At 49.4% G+C, this 26,638-nt stretch overlaps 11 protein-coding genes across 11 annotated transcripts; 6 read left to right on the forward strand and 5 right to left on the reverse strand.

The window, feature by feature from the left end:
* Positions 1–336: 336 nt before the first annotated feature.
* N7518_008166 (3'-5' exonuclease) lies at positions 337–1,221 on the forward strand (the record flags this gene model as incomplete). Its single annotated transcript, XM_057189093.1, has 1 exon — positions 337–1,221. The coding sequence occupies one exon, from the start codon at positions 337–339 to the stop codon at positions 1,219–1,221; it is 885 nt and encodes a 294-aa protein (XP_057040796.1).
* Positions 1,222–2,203: 982 nt separating this feature from the next.
* On the reverse strand, positions 2,204–4,742 carry N7518_008167 (pre-mRNA-splicing factor CWC22; the record flags this gene model as incomplete). Its single annotated transcript, XM_057189094.1, has 2 exons — positions 2,204–2,703; positions 2,801–4,742. 2 exons carry the CDS (start codon positions 4,740–4,742, stop codon positions 2,204–2,206), a joined length of 2,442 nt encoding a protein of 813 aa, XP_057040797.1.
* Positions 4,743–5,002: 260 nt separating this feature from the next.
* On the forward strand, positions 5,003–5,379 carry N7518_008168 (dolichol phosphate-mannose biosynthesis regulatory protein; the record flags this gene model as incomplete). The annotated part of the gene is made up of 3 exons (XM_057189095.1): positions 5,003–5,005; positions 5,057–5,137; positions 5,191–5,379. The coding sequence occupies 3 exons, from the start codon at positions 5,003–5,005 to the stop codon at positions 5,377–5,379; spliced, it is 273 nt and encodes a 90-aa protein (XP_057040798.1).
* Positions 5,380–6,650: 1,271 nt separating this feature from the next.
* N7518_008169 (uncharacterized protein) lies at positions 6,651–10,023 on the forward strand (the record flags this gene model as incomplete). The annotated part of the gene is made up of 2 exons (XM_057189096.1): positions 6,651–6,835; positions 6,906–10,023. 2 exons carry the CDS (start codon positions 6,651–6,653, stop codon positions 10,021–10,023), a joined length of 3,303 nt encoding a protein of 1,100 aa, XP_057040799.1.
* Positions 10,024–10,705: 682 nt separating this feature from the next.
* On the reverse strand, positions 10,706–14,005 carry mph1 (3'-5' DNA helicase; the record flags this gene model as incomplete). The annotated part of the gene is made up of 1 exon (XM_057189097.1): positions 10,706–14,005. One exon carries the CDS (start codon positions 14,003–14,005, stop codon positions 10,706–10,708), a length of 3,300 nt encoding a protein of 1,099 aa, XP_057040800.1.
* A 334-nt stretch (positions 14,006–14,339) lies between these two features.
* Positions 14,340–15,047, forward strand: N7518_008171 (HD domain-containing protein; the record flags this gene model as incomplete). Its single annotated transcript, XM_057189098.1, has 1 exon — positions 14,340–15,047. The coding sequence occupies one exon, from the start codon at positions 14,340–14,342 to the stop codon at positions 15,045–15,047; it is 708 nt and encodes a 235-aa protein (XP_057040801.1).
* Positions 15,048–15,526: 479 nt separating this feature from the next.
* cap2 (F-actin-capping protein subunit beta) lies at positions 15,527–16,688 on the forward strand (the record flags this gene model as incomplete). Its single annotated transcript, XM_057189099.1, has 5 exons — positions 15,527–15,579; positions 15,723–16,102; positions 16,172–16,441; positions 16,513–16,560; positions 16,615–16,688. The coding sequence occupies exons 1-5, from the start codon at positions 15,551–15,553 to the stop codon at positions 16,686–16,688; spliced, it is 801 nt and encodes a 266-aa protein (XP_057040802.1). The 5' UTR covers positions 15,527–15,550.
* Positions 16,689–16,966: 278 nt separating this feature from the next.
* On the reverse strand, positions 16,967–17,571 carry N7518_008173 (mediator of RNA polymerase II transcription subunit 11; the record flags this gene model as incomplete). Its single annotated transcript, XM_057189100.1, has 2 exons — positions 16,967–17,431; positions 17,491–17,571. 2 exons carry the CDS (start codon positions 17,569–17,571, stop codon positions 16,967–16,969), a joined length of 546 nt encoding a protein of 181 aa, XP_057040803.1.
* Positions 17,572–18,743: 1,172 nt separating this feature from the next.
* N7518_008174 (putative transcription initiation factor TFIID subunit) lies at positions 18,744–21,238 on the forward strand (the record flags this gene model as incomplete). The annotated part of the gene is made up of 5 exons (XM_057189101.1): positions 18,744–18,932; positions 19,045–19,183; positions 19,237–19,280; positions 19,331–20,145; positions 20,200–21,238. 5 exons carry the CDS (start codon positions 18,744–18,746, stop codon positions 21,236–21,238), a joined length of 2,226 nt encoding a protein of 741 aa, XP_057040804.1.
* Positions 21,239–21,754: 516 nt separating this feature from the next.
* ppe1 (putative ribosomal protein/carboxylic ester hydrolase (Ppe1)) lies at positions 21,755–23,245 on the reverse strand (the record flags this gene model as incomplete). The annotated part of the gene is made up of 5 exons (XM_057189102.1): positions 21,755–21,963; positions 22,033–22,286; positions 22,339–22,429; positions 22,485–23,023; positions 23,121–23,245. The coding sequence occupies 5 exons, from the start codon at positions 23,243–23,245 to the stop codon at positions 21,755–21,757; spliced, it is 1,218 nt and encodes a 405-aa protein (XP_057040805.1).
* A 1,109-nt stretch (positions 23,246–24,354) lies between these two features.
* Positions 24,355–26,040, reverse strand: N7518_008176 (putative MYND domain protein; the record flags this gene model as incomplete). The annotated part of the gene is made up of 1 exon (XM_057189103.1): positions 24,355–26,040. The coding sequence occupies one exon, from the start codon at positions 26,038–26,040 to the stop codon at positions 24,355–24,357; it is 1,686 nt and encodes a 561-aa protein (XP_057040806.1).
* Between the last annotated feature and the right edge of the window lie 598 nt (positions 26,041–26,638).

A 26,638-nucleotide genomic window follows, 5' to 3' on the forward strand; every position in this document is an offset into this window, starting at 1 on the left:
TCTATATTATGCCTGTCTATGGATCTATATAGACGAGTGAGTTTATCTGAAAGGACTGGCTATGAGCGAAAATTTGCAACCTTCGAAGTATATCCCAAGCCCGCCTTCTTTTACGGCTGCGGTGTCTGTTCATGGTTGCGATGTCTGCCTGGTGCATTCGACTCCTATATTTCACTTTTGTTTCTATTTGTCTACTCCAATCCCTAATAGATTTCTTCCCTTCCAAACTTATCTATCTCACTGAAACTCAACATCAACCATATACTTCTACTTTCACCATTTGAACGACAACTTGAGCTTCTACAACTAATACAACTACTCCAAACTACGCTTAAAATGACAGCTAACACCAAACCCATTCTCACACTTGAGGATCACGAGAATCCCATCATCACGCCTGATGACCACACCAATCCCATTCTCAACCCTGAAGAGCAGCAGTGGCTTTTGATCCACCTGCAAGATTGTGTTCACCCAGATAGCCAGCTGAAGAAACAGCACTTCACAACCGTGGCCAGTTACCCTCTTGCTCCTTCTCGTCGCCCCGCCGGGGGCGTGATCAGATACAATGAATTTATGACGACTCCCCCATCAAACCCAAGCCAAACCAGTCGAAAGGCCATTGCCATTGACTGTGAGATGGTCGGTGTTATGGGCAATCGCCGTGAGCTTGCCTTTCTGGTAGTGGTGGACCTCCTCACAGGAGAGGTTCTCGTCAACCATTTCGTCCACCCCACCAACACTGTTCGAAACTGGCATACCAGATGGAGCGGTGTAACATGTGCTGACATGAAGGCTGCGGTCAGGAAGGGGGTTGCAATTAAAGGTTGGAAGGCAGCTCGGGCCATGCTTTTTGAGCATATGGATAGCAGGACTATTCTCGTTGGTCACGCCCTCCATAATGACCTGAACGTCCTGGGCATTATACACTCCACAGTCATCGACACTGCGATTCTCACTGCCGATGCGGTGTATAAACCGCTTGCAAAACCTTTCCGCCGGACTTGGAGTCTCAAAACCTTGGCCAATGAGTTGATTGGTTACAAGATCCAGAGAGGGAAAAATGGACACAGTGCGCTGGAAGATACGATGGCCACCAGGAGTGTGCTGATTTATTGCACCAGAAACCCTCTGAAGCTAGAGGCTTGGGCCGATAAGGCCCGAGGAGAGGAACCGGTCCAGCACGAAGAACCGATCCAGAGCGATGATTCGGAGTGGTAGTTTCAGTAACAAAGCTCGAGACAGACATTTCTATAGTTGAACTTTCTTTTTTTCTTTTAGCTTTTCGACTAAATTGATCAATAATAAGCTAAGTTGATATCAAAAACGTAGGTGATTTAGGGATTTGGCGTGATATTTCGCCAATAATAGTAAAGTGTTCTACGAAAATATATACCCAATAAACATCCTTAAAGATGGAAGATCTTTTAGAAAGGCGTAGAGCTAGTTTAGTTCGATATAGGTAGGGCAATCTCTCGTATTGGAATCTAGGGTTTCTATTACGGAGCTGAAAATCAAGACAGGAAGGGGAGAAAAACTAGGGCAGAGATGACCTCTCAAGGAACACACCGTGCAGTATTGAAATTTGCCTTGTGAAGATTGGAACCTTCCAGCCCTAGAAAGTCATTACACTGCAGTTTATCTTGGGGTTTCTCTAAACATAATCTCCACAGAAACCCTGGCTTCATACTATAGCCATATGATCTTCTCGCTGATAAACTCATCTTTAGCATTCAGAACTCAACCTACCAGACCTTGGTCCTAGCCCTACCCTCTTGCCAGGCCCTTGTCCAGTCCTTTGATACGATTGTTAAACCTCCTTTCATTACACATTATCATAGGCGATTGGTTTCCTTTCAGACTCGAACCATTTTTGCCATAGTTTTTGGGTTCCTAATGGGGGATCGAAACTATGCGGGGTGCATGCGTTTTAGCAAAATCCGGCAATTCCTGCAAGGTGGAATATTGATGCGCTCGGGCAGTTTGATTTACGACACGATATAGAAAACCGAATTAGTGACCTGTTCTGTGGGAAAATGCCGAGAAGCTAATTTGCAATTTCTTGTTAAAAGGCTCTCTATTACATATTGAGATATAGGCCTTTCGTGGATTATGGATTTCTCTTCCACGACCCTGAGCCATCGCAATGAAAGTTGATCATAGACCCCCACTAGGCTGACTCGTTTTGATCTAGTGGGAAGATCTACAATGAAAATGATATGAAGGGTGACACGGATTCGGACGAATCTCGGTTTGAACCTCGGGAAACCGGCTCACGAAGAGGTACGGGTGTTGGCAGACCGGGAAACTGATCTGGAGTAGCTGCGATTTCTCCGGCTAGGAGGGCTTTGGCCTCGGCGCGGCGGTGTGACAGACCGAGTAACTGAGCGACGAGATCGATAGGGACTGTGACTTGGGCTTCGCGAGTAGGAGCGGGAACGTGCTCGACTACGCTTGGCCGGTGTACGGGAAATGGATCGGGATCGGGATCGTCCTGCGGGGGCCCGGGAGCGACTGTCTGATACGTCACGACGGCGACGGACTGGGGACCGACTGTCTGATGCGTCACGACGGCGACGGACTGGAGACCGACTGTCTGATGCGTCACGACGGCGATGTACTGGGGACCGAGAGCGTGAAGGTGTGTAGCTGTGACCCCGGGAAGAGGGAGTGAGGGAACGAGAATAGGAACGGCCGCGGTCCCTAGAAGGAGAGCGGGAGTACGAAGGTGACCGGGAACGGCGGGAGTGAGGAGATCCAGTGCACGTTGAGCACATCGAACGAGACGAACGAGACGAACGAGATCGATCAGATGGGGTGTGCGAGGGGCTTCGAGAGGCGGCTCGCGTAGGCAAAGCGGGCACGGTAGGACGGGGAATGGTTTTCAGGTTCTCACGCATGTCCTCTGTCAATACACCCATACCGATACTAGTGAAGTAGTTGACAGAGAACCTAGTGTGACGTGGGTTGTCCGTCGGGAAGAGACCCTCAAAGCTCGGCCGCAGTATATCATCCCTAAAGCGGGCCTGAAGTCCAGGCAGACCAAGGTTCTCGGCGAGGTTTTGGAATAGGATTTTGATAAAGATACGGCTGCTGGATGTGGTCTCCTCTTCGTTAAGATGAACCACAGATAAGACATGCCAGCCAATCGCATCGTTGCTGATGAGGTGGCCGAAGAACTGGGCAATGTTGCGTAGTTTGTTTGTTTCGTAACGATGGATGGTATCGTAGTACTTGGCAAAGGCCGCCTCAAACAGATCTGACCAAAGTCGGTTGATCTTGGCGAATCGTTCTCCGATCAGGCCATAGAACTTGGAGTATGTCCGCTCCTGAGAACAACATTCAATGATCATGGATGGAAGTTCATGCTCCAACCCGGCCGGCAGGTTGATCTTCATCAGCTTGTGGCAACATTCTTCGAAATCAATGCTGGACATGATTGTGAGGTAGATTGTTCGTCGAAGGTTGACTAGATCAGTATTACTCTGATCCTTAATATCCATCTGTACTTCTTCCGTATCGGATTCTTCTTCTTCGCTCTCATCTGACCTGTCCTCATTTTCCTCGTCACTATCCTCGCCCAGAATCTCGGCCTTCAATTTCTTATAGGCCTCCTCGTGTTCCTCCCACTCCGCATCGTACTTGAAGATGTTGAGAGTGTCTTGAGTTTCCAGCTCGTCATCCAAGCCGGCACGGTGTGTGATCTGATCTTCCTCTTCCACTAGGTCCAACTCCTCCTTGATTGCTGGGTTGTCCTTGTACCGATCCTTGCGCACCTGAAAGAGCACTTCGATCATATATTGCACACGCTTATCAATATCGGCCTCGTGTAAAATGTTTCGGAATTGGTCGAATACGGCAAGTGCGATAGGAGCGTTCATTTCCTCCAGATGCTGACCGACTTCACGAGTGAGACCCACAGCAATCTCCACGCTGTCGTCCGTTGGCTTATGCAAAAGAAGCAACAGGATCTGAGCTGCCAACATCTCGTGGGCAACTTGTTGATTGCAGAGGTGCGCGATGAAAGTCGTAGAGGAAATGCAGACTGCCTTGTCATTTCGCTTGAAGGCCTTGCGGAATTGAACAATCAATCGGGCAAGCAACAAATCGCCAACCTGCGGAAGCTTGGTGTTGACGATAGATGCCATCGCTGCGTAAATTGGAGTGAAGGGCAAACTGGCCGCCTGCGCCTTCATGATCGACCGACAGAACAATCCTCGGCCTCTTACAAGATTTTCCGCAAATAGCTCTGGAACAATGAACTTGATGTTGGAAACGTTAATTTTGTTGATAAGACCATTGATCGACTTCTTCAAGGCTTCCCATGCCATGCGCTGATATTCCTTGCTCGTTTTATCCGTAATTTGCGCCTGTAACGCACGGAGCCGGGCCGGAGGGATGTAAGTGCCACCAGATCGCATGGTGAGCAGCTTTTCGTACTCTGCCTTTGCCGAAGCCTGCTTTTGTTCCTCGGTCATCGGCTTGCGCGCTGCTTCGCGCTTCTCATGTTCGCGAACACGTTCAGTGAGTTGCCGTTCTCTGTCGTCGGCATATTCTGCATCGGCTTTGGGAACATCGGGACCATCTCGAAGGGAATCACCGGGAGGGGATCGGCGACGATTTGGAGGAGGGGAACGAGATGGAGGTGAGCGTTTTCGAGAGGCTGCGGCTGGCGAGTACGACGCGCCAGGTGGAGGCGTGGGCACGCGCACCGCAGACTGGAGAACATCCAAATCGGACATCTTCAATGAGTAGAGAGGCCTCCGGGGTAGCTAGAAAGTTTGATGTACACCGGAGGAACGGTGGTTGTGAATCTCAGCCGGACTGAGGTTACAAGATGATTCAAGGACGCAGCAGGAGAAAGCTCTAGCGCGGTGCACGTGACCAGAGGCCAACTTCGAATAACGGGAGCTCCTGAGATTCCTGGTAGTTCTGTCCAGCCCAGGATTCATCCACGTTCCTTCATATTTCTTTTCTTTTAACAGTGCCGCTCTTTATCAGAATGGTAAATTATCTAGTCTTATCCAATGGACATACCCCACTGACTGTGCTTTAGCTGGGCCAACTCGTGGGATCCGTCATGCTTCTGGTCGCGACTGCGATCTTTCTCTACTACACCGCGTGGACCCTGTTGATGGTATGCTAATTTATGATAATATTTACTTTTCTATACTCATTTTTGTTCCACAGCCCTTCGTCGACCCCGGCCACCCGCTCCACGACATCTTCCCGCCTCGTGTTTGGGCCATCCGCATCCCCGTCATCCTCACACTCTTGGCTTCTGCTGTGGTAGGCACCTTTATCGGAATTGTCATGATCAATAGCAACAAGAAGAAGGCAGCCAAGGCTAAGGCCGCGGCCAATAAGAAGAAGACCTAAGCGACCCTGGATATCATATCAGGAGAGAGGGCAACCCTCTGTGACAACATTCTGTACCATCAACCATTTCGAAGCTCAGTGGCTATCAAAACACGTCTCAAGTTAATTAATTTTGTTACATTGACCGCCTTACAAACACTTTCAGGCTGGATATACTGAACATGGCCCGCAAGAATAGTGGAGGATAAAGCGGCCATATATATGTAAATATATATGAACCGAATTACCACGTAGCCCTAACGAAAGAGCTCAAATTTCCTAGCTCAAACAGCATTTGCTGTCAAAGCCCAGACAAGTCGTCATCTTTGGCCATGCCGCAAATGCCCTGTGACCTCTGGCTGGAGCCAACGATGACGCCAGCCACTCCTTCAACAGGTGAACTTTATTGAATAAACAAACAAGGAATTGTCAAGAATGACCAGCAAGGACACGGATGGACTCGGCTGTTGACTTCAACCATGCAGTACCATGTCAAAGCAAGGGGACGTTTGCAGCAAGCAATCCATGACGCAAGAGATGACTAAGAGCCTTATCGGTGTTTGCATAGTTTGACAAGTTTCCCCTCATATGCGTCTTGTTCGTGTAGGCCACAAGGTGCATTGTATAGTCAGTCATAGTCAAGATTGGTGATAGAAACAAAGACAGACAAAGGAGAGTAAAGACCGAGAATCCGATCATACTTTCATTAGGAATGACACCGTCAGAGGGTTATTCCGTGCTCTGACTCAGGCCCCCCTATTACACCCTAATAGCCCCGTACCTGGCTGGTGACCTGGGGTCAGCTCCCCCCTCTTCTTCTTATCGCGAACCATAACATCATCCTTCTTCCTTGACTCAACTTCGGACTTCGACCTTGGAACTTGTGTATGCAAGTCATTTTGGATTACATTTTTCTACACCAGCTTGAACTATCTCAAGCTGTTGCTGTGTTATACTTATTTAGCAAAGCTTCCCCGCGTGTCTAGGGTGATCTCCGCTCTAGATACGCTGTTAGTGGTGTCTACGTTCACCACAACTCCCTTGTTTTTAAGGATACTGTCAAAACAGGTACGCGTCCCCAGTGCCTTTAGGTCGTTGTGATGTTTGATCACTTGATTGATTCTATGAAAGTTATCCTCCTCTTTAGTCATACCTCCCAAGCTCCCGGTTCCCAGTTAGGATCTTGAACAGAAGGATCCTGCATATCCGTTCTCAGACCACAAATAAGGTACTGAGAGCGGCTTCGTTCTGTTGCTTCTTTATCGCCTCTCACTGAGGCATCATCTATTTGAATGCTCCCGGCGGCACCTGACGATATCATCCGCCAGCACAGCCGTTTGCCCGAAGACGATAGCCCCTTCGCCCCGGACCAGCATCGGACCATACCAGAGCATGAACCAAGCGCGAAAGGCAAAAAGAAGAAGGGCAAGAAGAACAAGGTGGCCAGGGCTGCAACTGAAACCCCACCGGATGATATGTATGTGTCCACCGGTGATTGCCTGGTTTTCTGATGAATGAGTGCCATTAACACCAGATTCCACGGATAGCATCCAACCATATGACCCACTACCAGAGGAGCCTCTCTCCTGCCCAGACCCTGAACCCTTTATTGAACGTCATGTAAACCCATCTATCACGTCGCCTGTTCTGGATGTCCTCGGTTCCCTCGATGAGCCAGCAGGTGACGATCTCACTAGCCGCACCGATACGTGGGCGCAATCGGTGCCTTATGGAAAGAGCCCCCCCACCGATCTTATGGATGGGGATATACCAAGTGCATCACTACCTAGTACATCACCCTTGAACTTTCCAACAATTCAAGAAAGGAGTGGCTTCAGCCATCCTTCCTCGGCATCTCCTCAGACTCGAACTTTACCATCTAGCTATGGTAATGCCTATCGAAGTGGTCTATACTCGAGGCAACAGTCTATAGACAGAAGAAAGAGTCACTCTTACGGGAGCCCAATGAGCAATCACGCGCCTCCCCCACATCTTCCCCAGGCACATTTCTTCGGAGCACCGGACATTGAGATTATTCCAACTCAGAATCGGTCCCCCGCCGAGGGAAACTATTCATTCTGTGGCTTTGATACACTGCCTAGCTTGTCATCTAAAGGCTCGCGGACAGGAATGAACGTCTTACTGGTTGGGATCGATGGTGCCGTGGAGATCCTCGCCATCGAAGATCGCCAAACTCGGCTCGTGGGGCAGATCACTGGATTAAATGGCCGTGTAATTGAGGCCAAACTCTTGCCTGGCTACCCATCTAGTGATCCCTTTGCATCCTCTCGGCCGCATGTGGCTGTCATTATTCATGGGCCGTTGCCGCCGCACGATGAGGAAGGCCGAGTCTCGTCTGCAACATCGGACGCAAATGAAATTCCCCCTTCGACTATTCGCGGTCACTCTTACGACAAGCGCTCGCGAGACGACATCCAGTTCTACCAAACCCGAGTTGAGATTTACTCTTTCCGGACTAGCGAACATGTCTGCACCCTGTTTGCAAGTAAGCCTGTGCCATGCCTAGAAAATCTTCCCGGCCTCCCATCCTTTGCACCCTCGCCTGTGGGAAAATTAAAGATCTTCACAACTGGTGCTTACATTATCTTGGCATCCGGCGTCAGCGGGGAAGTTTATGTTTATAGACATATCCTATCCCCGGAAACAACTGCATACCAGTGCCTGGGTAAGACATGGACTGGAGTTCAATCCAAAGAAACCCGTCGTTACTCAACCTCTTCAAGTTCTACAACTGATCCAGAGGGGACTCGCACCGACTCTCCCCAGGGTTCCTCTACCCTGGAAAGGCCCATCTTAGCTGTACAAGGAAGGTGGCTTGCATTCGCTCCCCCATCCTCGGCCTACAGAGGATCGATCCAGGGCACTGTACCTTCGAGTTTAATCATCGGCAAGGTTCCGGGCATTGAAACTCGCAGTCCTCCTGCTGTCCCTTCGGTGTCGTGTGCGACAGACGTAGGAGAAGGGGAAAGTTTCTTCGACAAAATGGCCAGAGGCGTTGCCCAAGAACTCGTCAGAGGTGCCCGCTGGATGGGTGATCAGGGAATGCAGGCCTGGAACAATTATTGGAACACCCAGCAACCATCCGGCAGCTCTCCACGTCGGCCACCTCAGGGATTGGACTTCCAGACACAGGGGTATGGATTATTCCCTCCAACCCATGCTCAGGATACACAAACATCAGCAACAGAGCCTGACACCGTATCCATAATCGACCTAAGACGATTCGAAGACGGCACAGATATCCGAAATGCATTTATCCACCCAGTGTCGACATTTCAGGTTCCTAATGGTTGCAGCTTCTTGTCTCTTTCTCCGAACGGCTTGATGTTGTTCACAGCGAGTAAGAAAGGCGATGTGCAATACGTGTGGGATCTCATGCAACTCAAGCACTGCCGGTCCATGGCTTTTATGGCTGATGACCAGACGGGACAGAATCCCAATGTGCGCCAGATTGCTAGATACGCACGGTTGACTACATCGAGTATCGTTGATGTGATTTGGACGGCACCGGTGGGTGATAGATTGGCCGTGATTACACGTAAAGGCACCGTCCACGTTTTCGATCTACCCCGAAGCGCATTTCAGTGGCCCCCATTCCGCCGTGCAAAGTCTACTGCAAATAAGCCACCGGCTACCGATCCCATGGCAGATGAGATGACCAGTCAAGCTTCCGGTGGTAACCCATTGTCAGCGGCCATGAAGTTGGTTGGCGGTAAAACGCAGCCATTCTTCTCCGCTGTCCGTGGTCGTGTCCCGTCCACGGGCGCTGCATTTCCCAATATGAGTGGATTTGCATTACCTTCTGCTGCCAGTGTGAAGAGCGGGAAGGTTGTCGCCGCAGGTCTAAGCAAGTCAATGGGCGCCGCAACGGGCACTGTCAATACTCTGCGCCATGCCGGAGAGAACCGTCTCCACTTGCCGGGGCTAGCTCGAGATCCTGCACCTTCTCGGGTGACGTGGATTTGCAACAAGGGCCTTATATTCTTGGGTGTTCTGGATGCCGGGTACTTCAAGATGTACCGCCTCAAGCGTGCTACTGTACCCGGCCACAAGAGCAGGCAGCCTCACTCTATTGTTGGCGGTAAGGAGTCCCAGGTCAAACTGCCTGATAATCTTCAGGGTCCTTGCGGACCGGCTCCTTTGTCTACCTTTGATCCAGAAGTAGTAGTTCATGCCTCTATTGTTCTAGCTTCGGTCAGCTATCAACCATCTAGTGCTGCGAGATCGTTTTGCCAGCCTCTCTCGCAGGCTGAGATCGAGACAAACACCCCATACCAGCCGTTCCACACGGACCAGCGTGTCAGTTTGAGTGTCTTCTCCTCAGGCAGCGATGCAAGTGAGCCGAGTGGACAATGGGTCTTTGGCAATGATATACCGCTGATCAAAGTGCACTTGAGGTCATTCAACAGCTCCAGCGATGACCACGGCGATGACGAAGATGAAAACGCTGTCATCCATGGACATTCGCTTGGGGCTGGCGGTGATATAGAAAACCTCATCACACTTGGAAACAGCACCGGCAACGTGGAGGAAGTTGTTATCACCACCCGCCGCAAGAAGAGACACTCCGCTCCGCTGAAAGCCGACGACGGTTTCTTTGAGAATGATTGCGAGGTCCTTGACTTTGCTCGTGACCGCGTCTGATTGACTCTTTTTTGTCTGGTTTTCCTTTGCTCTCCACTCTTTACATTGATTTAGAAGTTGTGCTCGCGCGGCGTCGCTGATCGCAACTGGAGTCTGGTGCTTCTTCTTTCCTCCTTTCTCCTTTTTCGGTTTTCGTTCGCGTTGGCTTTCAACATACTAAACACTTGCATAAACCCATATTATATATCTTTCTCTCGAGGTGGGTTGTTTTCGGCTTTCTGATTTCTTTGCTCTCGGATTGACACTACACGTTTGATATCGTTCACAAACACACAAATACCCAATGACCCAGACCCCAGCCCCGAACGTTCTTATGTTCTGATAGACGGGAGACTCGGTGATGATTTACAGCCAGGTTGGTCTTTTTTTTTTTTTTTTTTTTGAAGGCAGCGGGAGTGGTATGCACTCTTTCAACAAGCCCCAAGCTAGAATGGAATACAATCACCAAGAAACAGATAGCTGCGAAGCCCCAAAAAAATACAATCTATTCCAAGTTACCATCCTTTTCGTCCCTTTTTCTGTGACGAACAAAATGAAGACGATAAAGTTCAGTATTGTACGTACCCATGTAGGTCTAGTTATGGAAATGAATATGATCAACTGTATCCAATAGCATTCCTACGTTCGAATGAGGCAAGGATCTTTCTATATCCAAATAACATCAACGCCTGCCTCTATTTCATCACTCGTCACTATCTTCAATAATTGGTCTGTTCTGTCTCCGACTCTTCGATTTAGACCCACTACTAAACAAAAGACTGGCATCCATCAACTCAAAATCCGAGCCATCGTCATCATCCATGAAGGTAAAGGGGTCGTTCTTCTGATTGGGTTCACGATCTGGAGACAGCAAAGAAACAACCTCCCCGCCAGCGGGGGTGAGAGTGGCCTTGATGGAAGCTCGTTGAGCAGTATTTTTAGACGGTGTTTTCAAAGGGTTTGGGTTCCGCCCAGGCTTCTTGGCTGAATCCCTCTGAAGCGTCTGACTGGATTCGTCTGGCGAAGGCGGTTCGCGGGCCAAAATCTCTTTGAATCGACGATCACAGTCAGGGCCGGCCTCGTGCATCTTCTGTAAGGCTTTTACCATGCGTCGCGTGAGAGACCCATGCTTCACATCCTTTGTGGGTCTTTCAATGCGTTGCAAACGTGGAAAGGCGTCGTTGCGAGGGAATCGGATGAATTGCGGAGAAGTAGCACCGATGTTTTGATAATGATGCTCAAGATCATTTTGCTCACTCGTGCTAAGAACAACGTCCTCCAGCGACGGAACATCTACAGGCTCGGGTGTGGGGGCCCGGGGTCTCTTTTTGGGGGTGGCTGCCTTTTTGGTTACAGTGGCCTTCTTCTTCTGGGGCTTGTCGCCAGCCAAATTTGAGGCTCGAGTGAACCCTGTCTCCACATCATCGGGCATGTGGAACACCTTGGCAGGTCGCTTCGGTGCTCGCCCTTTGCGTTTCGGTTCCAGCAGTTCTTGTTGCGAGTTCTCTGGGGGTATGTCGATATGTCGTTTATCGGGAACTGGACGAATGCCCGCGGGTAAGATGCGTGCAGAACGATCGTCGTGAAACTTGAACCTGGAGCCACTGGCAATCATTTGCTGCATCCTCTCGTAGTTATCTTTGGCCTTGATATAGGAGTCTTCTTCTTTGCCTTTCATCAATAGCAGAGTGATGTTACCGGCCCGCTTACGGCCAGTTCGACCCATGCGCTGCAGCATGCGAATTGGCGACGCTGACGAGTCATAACACACGATCAGATCGACCTCTCCAATATCCAATCCTTCCTCGCCGATGGAGGTAGCAACGATCGTGTTGTATGTACCCTTCTTGAAATCCTCGATGGTTCTGAGTTGTGTCTTCTGGTCCATACCTTCAGAGCCTTTGGCGCTTGATTGACCCACGAAAACATGAGGACGAATCATAGGCTCATATCTTTTGAGCACTCTCGTGACCTCTTCAGCACTGTCACGGAAATGCACAAAGATCATGACACGAGTCGCGGGCTGACTAGTGCCGTCAGGCAACTCTTTCCCTTCACCCCTGTCCATGAAGTGATTCAAAATCACTGACTTGAGATATTCTAATTTCGGATGCCCAATGAACTCTGGATTCTTACTCCATGGTTCAAGATGGCTGAGTAGTTTCTTGAAACTATCATGTTGTACAACTTGCTTTTGGTATTTACCACCTCCGCCTTTCTGTCCCTCGGAGCTTGATTTGAAATGGATGACATTGCGATAGAATGGCACGATGCCATGGTACTTGAGGAGATCGATACCGTGGGCCAAGCTAGCAAGAACAGTGAAAATGGAGTTGACTTTGCCTTTCAAGCCGAAATTGGCATTCCGGCCAGCGTCGGACTGCATCCATTGTTGCCTCGCCACTGTAAGACCGTACGCAGTCAGCCCCAAAGGGTCACGTCCCCAGTAGGCATTGAGAGTCCGGAGTTGGTCAAGCAAAGGCTGCAGGGCCACAGATAGGAGATCCATACAGAAAATCATTTCATCTGAATTCTCAAATGTTTCGATTTCGATATTACGAGCGTGAACATAGTCGCGAATGTCGATCGAGTTCTCTGTACGGATTTCGACACGTGCTATGTCCAGGCCGTCGATAACCGACTGTACCGATTCGACTGTTGATCCCGGCGTTGCTGTGAGTGCGAGCACGCGGAAACTGTTGTTGAAGCGCCGAAGGAATTTGACTACCTCCACATATGCATACGCACCAGTCGCGCGATGAGCTTCATCGACGACTAACAACACAATTCGCTTGGGATCGGCGATTCCGGTCTTTAGGTCATTGATCAGTGTTTGGGGTGTCATGAAAAACACCCGCTTTGATTTCCACTCTTCGGCGCGAATACCCGGTGATGCCCCTCCCGTGAGCATGGTCGACTCCGAGCGTGGAATTCCGGCAATATCCAAACAGGCCGATACCTGCTGCGAAACCAAGGGTTTCGTTGGTGCTACAAAAATAATTTGCGAATCTTTCGTCCAGCGAAACCAGTTGAGCATAATTGTAGCCGCTATGAATGTTTTTCCCAACCCTGTTGGCAAGGCCACGAGTAGATTATGAAACAGGCCTGCCTGAGTGATGTTGAACTGGTAGTCTCTGGTTTTGCCCAAGTTCGTAGGGTAGACCCATGTATCCAAAGCATCTTTGACAAGTTTGTGTTGGGTCGGTGGTTCAGTCTTCTCTGACGGGCCCCAATCTTGTTGGCGCGGTTCCAAAGCCCCACGGTTTGAAGTGGCGATACCGAATAATGTGGTCTGTCTGAGATGAGGTCCTCTAATTGGGCCTCGGGATTGACTAAATTGTGGACCTGCAGGCTGGGCTGATCGTGCTACTGGTGACAATGATGGCGAAGAATCGAATGCACCTTCCGGTATGTCCTCCAGCTCAAACGGCACATCCGCCGATAGATGCGTATCTGTCTTTTCTGGCAGGACAATCTTTTTCGAAACAGTATTGCTTGACAAATTCGAGGGTTGGTATACCGCTCTGGTTGTTTTCTCCTCCTCAAATGAATCTAAGGAAGCTGCGAGAGCGGCCAGCAGCTCTTCATCATCATGGGGATGATTCTCCTGTCCACCACTACCATCTTGTCCTCTAGTTTCAAATTTTGGCGGAGGGGGCTTCACTGTAGGCTTCTGCCACCGTGCACCCCGTATTCGTTCCGGACTTGAGGAGGGTTGCGTGAGTTGCGTGACAAACATGTCATTTTGAACACTGGGTTGCTTCAGTACACAGCTCTTAATTTTGGAGCGATCCTGATGAGGTGATTCTCGGCGCCCGGGGGGTAACTCGTCATCACCCATATCAAAGAACGAGTCGATCGAGGAATCGTCATCTTGATCTTCGCGCTCTTCCCCGCGATTTCGAATGCGGCGGCGCTTTGCGGGACGGGAGGGCTCATCAGGGGTTCCAGGGACTACGAAGTCATCATCATCGAAGTAATCTGACTCGGAATCTGTCGACATCGCGTGGATAGTTGAAAGGCATTGCACTTGCACTCCGTATGTGCAATCGTCTGGCGTCGCGTCGCGTAGTCAGGTGATCATGTTTTGTTTGTATGGTTTGCACTATACGTGTATATAAAACGAGACGAGTGTCATTCACCGCCAAATTTGTTTACTGCGGGGATAATTCGGTATTTTCTTCAAAATATAGTGCTATTGCCTAGGAACATAAGAACCAATAGTCATCCCGGTAATAAAATCAAATCTGCACCGTTGGCATAGGTCTTGGGTACCATTCAGTCCGAACCAACCAAAAATAGCCAACCCCACAACAACCGGATCAAAATCATCAACAATGGATGATACCAGTGAAGAATTCCAAACGCTCTTCAACGAAATGTCCGCTTTCGTGACTGACTGCATGTCAGGCCATGACCCATCGCATAACCCAGCACACGTTCACAGAGTGGGAGCGCTCGCCAACAAGATCCTGGAAGCAGAGCGGACACTGCACCCGACAACGCAATACAACGGGGCAGTCGTCAAGCTCGCAGCACTGTTGCATGACATCGGTGACAGAAAGTACCTATCCAAAATGGACGCAGCTCCTGGAAGTCAAGAACTCGACCCAACGACGATGGTGCAGCACGCGCTCCTTGCGCGGGGTGCGACACCAGAACTCGCATCCCGGGTGCAGACCATCGTATCACATGTTTCTTATACGACTGAATGCAAAGATCCGGCGTTGATCCGGAGGATGATTGATGAAGATGGGTTTGTCGAGCTTGGGGTTGTCCAAGACGCCGATCGACTTGATGCAATCGGGGCGGTTGGAATTGGCAGGTGTTTTACTTTCCTTGGGGCTGTAGGGCAGAAGTACTGTGTTGATGGGAAATGGGAGATGGATAATTCCATTGAGCATTTTGGGGACAAGTTGGTTAAGCTGGAGGGGATGATGAAGACTGCCACGGGGAGGGAGATGGCTAAGGTAAGGACGGAGAGGTTGAATATCTTTGCGGGGTGGTGGCAAGAGGAGATGAGCCTCTCTTCTGGTTCTACTTAAGAGAGGTTTTTATTCACATCATCAACTTGTTGATTCTCTTTTATACTCCCTGCATTCTAGACACGCCTGTCGAAGATCTTCAAGATATTCCAGACTCACAGACTTAGTCGAATGATGGGCCTAGAATAGCTATATCCTCCAGAAAAGCCCATTGAATACATCCGAGGATAATGATTTTCTCAATTTCTTTTAAAAACTCCGAAGATCCAACAATCCGACAATGGCCTATCTTTCTTTTCCTTGTAAGATCTTGCAGACAGCGGGGTATTCGAAGAATTAAATATGCTCAAATAAAACAAAGCTTGAATACAGATATCACTAGCTCTACGTTCGTCTAACTTTTTCTTGTCTTTTTATGGATGCAAATAGAAGTGGATGTATTGCGATTGGTATAGATGTCGTGTAATGCCACGCAAGCAGCCTAAAATGTGCACGCACTTCATCCGCCCAAGATCAACACCGCCATCTGTTGAGCAACAGATATACAACCAACCTTCGCAACCATGGCTGATGCACAATTTGACAGCGCGCTGTGAGTAATCTCTCTCGCAATGAATATGGCCATATAGACCCTTTTGCACCTCAACTATGACACCCCGCCATGACAATCCCACACCCCGACTCAACCCCGCCCCGTGTAGTCGGAGACAAGTGAGCTGACCACCCCTTCTGCAGCGACCTCCTTCGGCGCCTGAACCCACGGGACACCAAGACCAACTTGCAAGCCATCACCTCAATCGTCCCCGAGCTCACCGAAGATCTCCTCTCCTCCGTTGATCAGCCCCTGGAGATTCGCCGCTGCCCGCAGAGCAACCGCGACTATCTGCTCTGCGACTACAACCGCGACGGCGATAGCTACCGGTCACCATGGAGCAATGAGTTTGATCCTCCACTTGAGGATGGCACCGTGCCCAGTGAGCGAGTGCGCAAGCTAGAGGTTGCCGCCAACGAGTCGTTCGATGTTTACCGCGAGCTGTACTATGAGGGAGGCGTAGGGAGTGTTTATTTCTGGGATTTGGATGATGGATTTGCCGGCGTGATTCTATTGAAGAAGGGTGCGTTATGGACATATTGCGGATAACTTCCTATATCTTAGATCGTGGCTAACTGTTTCTTTTGATTAGGTGTCACACCGGGTTCCCAGAGCTCCGGCGAATGGGACAGCATTCACGTTTTTGAGGCCACCGACCGCGCTCGCATGTCCCATTACAAACTCACTAGTACTGTTATCCTCCACCTGGCCAACAAAACTGAGGCTCTTGGTGATATGGACCTCAGCGGCAACATGACTCGCCAGGTGGAAGTTGATCTGCCTGTAGAGTCTGATGCTAGCCATGTCGCCAATGTGGGCAGGCTGGTGGAGGATATGGAGCTGAAGATGCGGAATTTGCTACGTACGTTTATTTCTCTCGTCACCGTTTAACGACTTGAGGATTTTGGACTGACCTAGACTTTCATATCACAGAGGAGGTTTACTTCGGTAAGGCAAAGGATGTCGTTGGCGAGCTGCGAAGTAAGTGGATGCACAAAGTATCACCGCCGTTGCAATATGCTAACATTAACCTAGGCTTGGGCCCATTGTCCGATGCGAATAGGGACCGGGAAACCCAGCGGGAAATGATCATGTCCATGCAGAAGTAATATTTTCCTTACTCTGCTAGACCGATGAACTATACCTGTCGTTTCATCTCTTTTTGCATAGCGTAGTTCTGTGAACATGCTCGAACACTGATCCATACACACTTTGTTCTTAGCGTTGATTACATATGTACTTGGTACGGTGTAAATGTATGTATCTTCTCCAATGGGACTCATTGTATTCGTAATCTCAAACGCCAGTGGCAGGAGATAACCCGGGGTATCATGAACATATGAAGCAAACTCCACCAATCGCACCGAATGAATCGATAACTCATCGCTCAATCCACCTGCATATCATCTAGTTCATTCGCTGACCTAAAATTCTTGCTTGTCTCGGAAGGCTTCTGCATCTGCTCAACGAATTGACGAGCGGCCGCCCACAATTCAGCCTCCTTATCTTTTCCAACTGTATCCTTCCGGCTATTGAGCCGACTTATATCCAGTGAGTTTGGAGCTCGCGATTTAGCTCCCGCGGCTCCTTCGTTTCTGGCTCCAGCCTTTGCGTCCCCTGCGCGCGAGGCCCTCTCGGGCCCTACGAGGGATGATTCCTCTAAGGAGTAGATCTGGCGGCGGAGGGATACATCGGCTGAGGAGAGAAGTGCGAAGTATTTTGCACTTGCTTCTTTGAATCGCGTTTTGTGCGAATCAAGTGATCCATCTGGTGCAACAGAAGAGGGGCCTGGTTTGGCATTGGTCAAGGCTTGGATCGCGAGACCAGCAGAATGAAGAAGTTTGGTAACATCCTTACAAAGAAAAGAAGAGTCAGCAAAGGGTTCCTGCATAAATTATATGTTCGTAGTACTTTATCCATCTCATTCAGCTGTCGAATGCGATCGGCAGAGGTAAAGCTAGGTAGCTCTTGCGGGGGTGCGTCTTCACTCATTGTGACTAGTCAGGGTTTGTATAAAGGAAAAGGATAGATAGCTGGGTGCGTATGAATCAATCCACTAGCTTTTCCAGTGTAGAACGAATGGAGCTTAGGAAGCTGTTAGTTGGAATCACGTGTCGGAAGTTGGGGAGGTCTTAATAGGCGGTGAGGTAGCAACTATCAAATTCAAGATATCAAACCCATTAACTATTCTATTGTTGAACACCTTTGTTTGCTACATACATTAGGCAAAAAACTGATAGCTGACCGCCCAACACTATCATAAATTGCCCGCGATTGCACGCAACCCAGCTCAGTTTCCATCCTCCACCCCAATCTGAGAATCTGTCTCGAAGCTGTCGTCAATTAATCGTCAACTATGTCGGCACAAGGTGGAGCCCCAAGCCCTGGACCACGCAGTGGCAGTATGGGACCAGGTGTCAATGGGAATGGTATGGCGATGCCTTCCCAGCAGCCATTGCCTGGAAACCCCGTTCATTCCGCACCCACCCCAGGGCCCAGTGCACCACCAAGTGGTGCTATGTCACAGCAGAATTTGAACCAAATAGTAGGTACCCTTCTGATTCATTTGTGCATTGTTTGAGAAGTCTTGTTTCCCTCCCGTCCCTGTGTCCCTTTGCGATGATTATTCCTTGCACGTTGTGTCCATCCTGTGTGTTTTGGGATCAGCCGAGTTTGAGAAGCTTGAGTTGGCCACAACTCTACTGGATCAAAGTGATGATAGGGATCCAAATCGGAGACTCTGGAGCGTTTTGTATCAACGTCGACGATTTTGAAAATGCCATGAGTCCTCAAGTACGCTGTTCATTAGTCGTTACAACCTATGGATGATGACAGAAGTCCATGGCAGAGGACCGCGCGGGCTTATCTGCAACGCCGACAATATGGTTCATCTCACAGACTCCGAAGGGCATTATTGGCCTGCTGGTATTACGCGTTGCAACTCATGAGCGGTGCTCAAGGTCTGTGACTAGCGACCTAAGGCATCACAAGTCAGAGCCAAACAATGATGTGCTTCATGCGGTTCTCACCCAACCATTCTTCACACTTTCGTATTATCATTCATTCGGGTTATCCGTCTTTAGGAACCCATCAACCCATCAATTTCTTTCACTTTCACGTCAAACCCACCGCTTTCGCAAAACATCACAAGAACCGCCTTGGCTATGGAAACTCACGGCAAGGATTTCGAGCCTCGCCGGTACCCACAACCGACCTTACCGGCCCAGATGATCCAGAAAAGACATGAGCCGGTGGCGGCTGATATGACTCCGGCACAATATGTGCCGTGTCCACCCATCGCAAAGCCTTCACAAGCCCTCACTTCTGAGCAGGCACGTGAACGTGATCTGGCAGTGTGTTTATTCACTAAGCCCTCCTCCTGCACCGCTTGCTTATCTTGCCTTTTTTTTTTTCTGCTCAAATATATTCGGTTTGAATTGTACGCTAACTTTCGGTATTTTCTAGGTTATTGATTATTTGGCCAAGAAGGGCTACAGCCGTACAGAGGCAATGTTGCGCATGGAATCTGCCAACCAGGAGATTGATGGGCGTCCGCTCCCTCAGCTGGGGGAAGATTCTCGTCCCAAGACTCGACAAGGCTTTGGTGAGCTAGATATCCATTCAGGTGACCCAACATAGCAACTAATGCATCACTAGATTTACTGAAGAATTGGGTTGAGGAAAATCTTGATCTGTACAAGGTGCGACAGACAAGGAGTGACTTGATAAGCCAATGCTAATTGTCTCGTAGCCTGAACTTCGGCGTGTTCTATGGCCGCTGTTCGTCTATTCCTTTTTCAATATGGTCACTTCCTTCTATCCTCAGGATGCGAAGTCATTCTTCGAAACCAACAAGAACATGTTCCTTCCCGAGCATACCGATGACGTCCGCCACTTCGAGCCTATCAGCTTACCGGAGCACCTGCAAGATAACTCCGTTGCTAAGCTTTATCGAAACAACAAATACCGCGTTGTGTTAAGCAACCCTGCTTACACCAATCTTCTCCAGTTTTTGGAGAGCAAGGACAAGGAGGGGGGTTCTGTCATGAACGCAATTCTCAGCAGCTTTTGCTCGGTGAAGACTTTGGACCGAGCAGCAGATGACCGATTCAGTTTCGCTGCCATGTTGAACCAGATCGGTGCAGACCAGACCTTCCCGGCTGAGGATGAAGGCATTCCGGGACACCACCCCGGCTCGGCTTACACCGGTGACAACCCGGCCATGGCCGGCACACTTCCTCGCCTGAAACTCGGAAGACTCCCTATGGAACAGCTTCTAGAGGAGGATGTGCGGGCTGAATTAGCCGAAGAAGATGCGAAACAACCTCCTGTCGCTGGCCGTAACACGCTCATTCAAGAGTTCGACCAAATGATTAAAAATGAAGATGACGACGAAGCACCTAGTCGTGCAGATATTCCTTTCCCTCCGTCCACTGCTCGTGACGTTCAAATTGAGGTGAAGAAGGTCATAGAACACCGTGATCGGTTCGAGATCAAGGCTCGCACAGGTGGTGTCGGTCCTGGACTTAGTGTGTGCATGTTCACATTCCACAACACTTATGATGGGTATGTTCATCTGGACAATCTTCGTAATACAGAGCTTTACTAACAAATATACAGAGTCACTTGCATGGACTTTTCAGATGACAGCCAGATTGTTGCCGTCGGATTCCAGCAGTCGTATATCCGGATTTGGAGCCTCGATGGCACGAACATTCAAGCTGCTGACCCTGAGTTTGATAACTCACCACCTGCCAGTTCGCGCCGTCTTATCGGTCATTCCGGTCCCGTCACTGCTGTTGCATTTCAGCCCTGCGCAACTGCTCGCGAGGGCATTTCGGAGGATGACAAGGTTCCAACCAATGCACGCTGGTTGCTTTCATCATCCATGGACAAAACAGTTCGCCTTTGGTCCCTTGATAGCTGGCAATGTATGGTCGTCTACAAGGGCCACGACCGCCCTGTCTGGGACCTAAGCTGGGGGCCCTTCGGTCACTACTTTGTCTCCGGTGGATCTGATAGGACCGCCCGTTTGTGGGTGAGTGACCAAATCCGCCAGCAGCGTATTTTTGTCGGTCATGACCAGGACGTGGATGTCGTCTGCTTCCACCCCAACTCGGCATACATTTTCACCGCCAGCTCTGATCACACTGTCCGTATGTGGGCTGTCTCGACTGGTAATGCTGTCCGCATGTTTACTGGCCACACTGGTAGTATCACCGCGATGGAGTGCAGCCGCGATGGAAAGCTTCTGGCATCCGCCGACGACCAGGGCTGCATCATCTTGTGGGATCTAGCTCCTGGTAGGCTGCTGAAGCGCATGCGTGGCCACGGTAAAGGTGGAATCTGGTCTGTCAGCTGGAGTGTGGAGTCCACAGTGTTGGTCTCCGGTGGAGCCGATGGAACCGTGCGAGTCTGGGATGTTGCTGGTTCCCAGGAAACCACTCAGGGTGGCCGTATCCTCAATGAATCAGGCACTGGAACCAGACTGGATGCAGCCGCAAACCCCTCGACAAGCCAGACCAAGAAAAAGAAGGGAAAAGATGTTGTTGTCACCGCCGACCAAATCAGCGCTTTCCCGACTAAGAAGTCTCCTGTCTACAGGGTCAAGTTCACCAATATGAATCTGGTGGTTGCTGGTGGTGCCTATTTGCCTTAAAATGGCATCTAGATCCGTTGTTCTTGGCGTCATGCGCTCTCTTTCTTTTTTCTCTCTCAGGATACCCTTACTTCTCCTTGTTTTATCACATCCTTTTTCACGATCCTCGCATGATGATTACTTGTGATGGAATCCCGGTGGCGTTCGGAATCTCGAAAACCTGATTCTCCCTGTTTATCGAGCGAGAGGCAAGAACCTTTTTTCTGTGCCCGGCAGCTTTTGTTTTTCCTTTTTTCACTTTAACGTTTGTCACAATGGGGTGGCATAGAGCTCCGAACTGGAGGCTAGCCTGCTAGTTGTCCTAAATGATCTTTTCACCCGTTCGAGAATGAAACGTTTTCTAATTTATTTCCCTACATGCGAGTAGCTTAACCTCATCAACTGTACGGAGTAGACTTAATAGCATTGGAGAAAGAGCGTTATAGATGTATTGCTCGAAAGCATGTGTTTACATCTATGAATAGCCTTTCATTGGATTCATATCTCATTTCAAGCACTGGGACAAATCATGAAATACTACTTCTGGTGCGCTGTTGAGCCACCAGGAGCACCAGTTCCCTTCTTCATCGCCGCTGATGCCTGCATATCCGCCACCTTGGGCGGAAGCACCAATGCACTCCGGTCGTTTCGTCGGTAAAAATCCGCTAAGATCTGCGCAGTCTTTGCAGGCTGATCCTCATGGACGAAGTGGCCTGCTTCGGGGAAGACCTGGAGCTGGTATTTGCCTGTGGTATTGAAGTGAGCATGATACCGAATTATTATACATGGCTGACAGGGATTTTCGAAACGCATACCTTGCATCTGTCCGATCATCAACTCTTTATCCAATCTGTCGGTCCCAGCAAGTAGTAGTAGCTTGCCACCTCTTGCATCGAGAAACTTTCTGCTCAAGCCAACAAACCAGTTTTCCCAAAAAGGTTTCGTTGCGGAGAGGTTAGTGCGCCAAACCCAAGGGCGGGACGGGTCGCTAGGCTCGCTTTCTTCATATAAGAGGGAGGGAACCGAGGCGCGAGCGGAAGTGGTGTTCCGGATTGTGCGAGAGCGAGTACTTGTAACGTTAGCGATAATGTAAAGAAATGACAGTCGAGATGGACACATACTGCCATTCAATTCCAGATAGCAGGGATGGAAATCGGGTCGGACGAGTCGAAAGATATTTCTCCATGCTCTGGAGAGCATCCATTGCAGATCCTGTCAAATGGGGGTGTCAGTATCAGATAGACATAAACCAACAAGACAAGAGTACCTTCAACTACGTCGAACACCGCGTATGCCAATAGCTTCTGACCCAGCTCTCCTCTCTTCGCGACATCTGTAATCACCGCACCGCCTAGACTGTGTCCAACCAGAACGATATCAGGGAGGTTCTCCCAACCCATCCTAGCTTGTGTCTGGTAGATCACATGGACTAGATCCCGGCTCAGGGTCTCAAGACTGAGGTCGAGCTCAACGTTTCCCGAGGCCTCAGCCTGGGCTGCAGCCGCCGTAGAAGGAGCTCCATCATCTATCTCACTGTCCAATGTGGTAACGACAGTGCGGCCATGGTTTCGAGCATCTAGGGACAAGATCCCCGCCTTTGGGAGGATCTTCCGGATCTCTTCTGCGCACGTCGCGAAGGAAAGTCCAGATGAACCGGCCCCATGGTGCATGACAAAAAGCGGGCCTGATCCAATCGGTGGTGTTAAATAGACATGGTGTAAAATATGGAGATTATCAACATCCTCCGGAAGAAATAGTTCCTGGTCAAAGAAGTCTGTCCATGTCAAAGAGGTTTGAGATGATTGTCTGTTTTCGTATATTAGCCTAGTCCTAGACAATTGGATGATTCAAATAGGCAATTGAGCCTAAATTGAGCTTATGGAAATTGGAGAAGTAAACGAACCGTCGTCCCGTTCGGGCGAATAGCTGTCGCGTAGGTGACGGGACCATCGTCCCGGTCGACGACAGCGAGGAAGCCGAAGAGCCATCCTCCCATGCATCCTCTGAGTGGCTCATTGACTCAGGCATTGGTGCTTCGGGGGGAAATTTGGCCAGTTTTGACTTGGCAAATGATTTCTGAAGGTCACTCATCTGAAGTGGATCCACGGCTGTGTCGATCAAAAGGAGGGGTGAGTACGGAGTAGATGGAGGCTGTCATACGCGTGTTCTCTTCCACACAATAATCTCTCAGAGGAAATGGCTCTTAGAAATGATCGACTCCATTCACATCGGGTGACTGACTGTTGTCGTCAGCGACCGCTGACTAATATCATTGCTGGTCCTGACTAGTTTTGCCTAGAATCTTAGCAATAGTAACATATATGAGGCCTCAAATATGGTACTTGTCTTTCTGGATAGTCCTCTTAGTGGCTCTGGGATTCCTGAAGGAGAAGTATCCATACCTATATGAGCATCCATCTCAACTAGCTGCAGGGACAAAAAGGAGAATGAAAAACAAAGCACAATGATCATATCCATTAACATACATCTCTTCGGTTATGATACCAACAAAATAAATATCTTATAGAACAGATAAGTATAAAAAAACGAATACGTATAAGAAGGAGACTGGGCGATAGTTAATGCCCGGGAAATTTACACGCACACGCAAGTCTAAGGAATATTCTAGTTCGTAGATTGATCAAGTCTAAATCTCAGTACCATATTTTAGATCGAAGACAAACTAATAGTTAGTTACTAAACATGCTTATATACATTGAATGAATTTTTCCTACTTTTTACTATGGTTATGTTTGCCTACATATATATCTACGAGCCTCCTTCTCTATAAACACGAGATAAAATGACTGTTCGCTTTCGCTCCCATGAATAGAATTAAAAGACTGAGATATATAGATAAAGTGCATATACAAATATGAGAAGTTTGGTTAAAACTGGGGCGCGAAGTCACTGCGTTCCTGAAGTATGCTGTTGAAGACTAAAAAGGTGTCATTCTTCAGGGTTGCATTTCCTCAATGTTCAAATAAACATGTTCAAATAGAGCACCTTGTATGACTCCAGTAATAAGTGTTTGATCTATAGGAGGCATTGATTGGAAATCTTCTCATTGAATGCAGTCAAACGGGTATCTCATCGTGATCTATCAAGGCGATCCACACCAACCCATAAATACAAACCTACTCCACCTCCCCAGCCTCCCAAACACACCTATCACACAAACAAGTCCCACCCAAAGCCCCAGAAGCCCATTCCCTTCTCTTCTGAACGGGCAAGCTAATATCGCAATAATGATTCAGGATCTCCGAATCCTTCGCAATACCGCCAGGCCTTAGCTCTTTCATCTCAAGCCCACGCGACCAAACAGCCGTCTCATCGTCTCTCCGCACGCGGAAATTGATTTCGCTACTCCATTCCCAGGTCACATTAGGATCACAGGAATGGTTCGCAAGGCACCACAGTGGATGAACAGCGCACAGCTCCGGGCCTCCATCCCAAGTCGAAAGTCGGCCTGATGCCGTGCCGCGGAACTTAGCAAAGAGCGTGTTTAGAACCCAGGTATCGTAGCGGTAGAGCGCGACGTATGGATCTAGGCCCATTTCGTCGAGGAAACGCTCCGGCTGCAGGACATTCAGCTGGAAGGAGAAGGGGAGGGTGGCGGTATCGTCAGTGGTTGGTGTTATCTCTGTTTCCGCGGAGACAGACTCAATATCGAGATCATGGAAATCGCCCCAGATGTATTTCATTTCGGGCAGGTCGAGCGGGTGCTTGTCCTGTGTGGCGGACATGGCGAGGGCTCTGCCAAGCAGAAGAAGGTACAGGTAATCAGCCTTATCCTTAGGGTCGGGGACATCCTTCCCGATAGAGTCGAGGCCATCCTCAAGGCCGCAGATTGCGCCGTGGTAAACCTCCTGCGCTGTGTCGTGGCATTTCTGGCTACAGAAGATGATATCTACGCAGCCACCCTCACAGGCGACGGGGGGTTCGGCGGCGGATAGTTCTGGGAGCGGTGCGTTGCATGCGTCGCAGAGATCGTCGTGGAGACGGTTGGTTGCTGTGAGCAGTGAAGACTCGCGGAGGATGATTTCGTCTGGAGCGATATCTTCTTTCGCGAAGAGGCCGAGCTGCACGGAGACGTCCATGCCGGCCGAGTCGTCATCTGCCGAGGCATGCAGCACTGGCAAGGCCACTGCGCGGACCTCACATTTCGGCGCAATGACCGCCAGTCGCTCGTTGAGTATTTTGAGAGTCTCCGGTGAACGGCGGTCAGGCTCGTGCCCGTTCCAGGGATAGAGGACACGGCGGGCGAAGCCCTGTGCAGGGAGGACGCTGGGGTCGATTGAGTCCAGATCGATGTTTTCTGTTTCAGAGCCAGTGCGATATTTGTATATTTCCTTCACACGATCCATCTGCACGTTCAAAGCAGCTACTGAGGCTGTTGCAGACCTCTTCTCGAGGAGGGCCAACCCGCGCACGCCGAACTCGAATGCATCGCGGTAGCAGCCGCAGCGGACGAGACTGCGTACTAGAAGGACATACACCTGGTCAATGATGGCGTCATATTCCTCTTGGGTGATAGGCACAGTGCTGTTGTCTTCGTCTTCGTCATCTGATTCATTCGCCACCGTTTTGGGAGCCTGCTGGGAAGGGTCTATCTTCCGCCTGGCATGGAACTCGCACTCATCTGGGTCAACCACCGACTCTAGCAGTGCTAGCGCACGATATGAATCTGCAGAGGCGAGGTCGGGGAAGCCCAACTTTTCATACTGAATGCCTCGTTCAAGGTGGAGGTGGGGGTTGTGAGGGTCTGCATAGAGCCTAGTGGTTGTCTCATTGCGAGCTTGGAGCACTTCCGATGCAGACATAATGTGATGTGTTCAAAGATGTAACAAATTTTACGCACTCCTTGGTTTCCGACAACCAAAACCGCAGTATAGAATGGATACCTGGCTGTGATATCGGGTTGGGAGATGTAGAGTGGTCGGGAAATAGTGAGATCTAGACTACAGCAGCTGAGCCTAGAGCACTGACACAATATCAAATGACTTTTGACTTTTATAAATGAAGTTTGTGATCTGCCCCTCTAGATATTCGCACGGAAGTTCTTTTATCGCAAAAAATTTCTACGATAAGGACGGTCACGTGAAGGTATATCGAATATCGAATATCGGCTACAGAAATCCATATCTGCATTTATAGGAATTTCTAGTTTGCTGATTATCATACACCTGCCCAACATATTGTTCGCCAGCAATATCACCACCAGTCAATATATTCTTACCACTGTCTCTACTGTACCATCTAATATTCTAGGTTGACGAGACGAAGAACGAAGACATGCTAATTATCAGAAGGAAACCTCAATTCCTGGACATAAATTTCTAATTGAACTGTTACTTGATCCATTTGTGACTTGGGATCATCATTGAAACTCACATTGATCCTAACATGAGTACACTTCAT

This window comes from Penicillium psychrosexuale (assembly GCF_028828465.1).
Source record: "Penicillium psychrosexuale strain IBT 29551 chromosome Unknown utg000004l, whole genome shotgun sequence".
NCBI classification, from domain to species: Eukaryota; Fungi; Ascomycota; class Eurotiomycetes; order Eurotiales; family Aspergillaceae; genus Penicillium; species Penicillium psychrosexuale.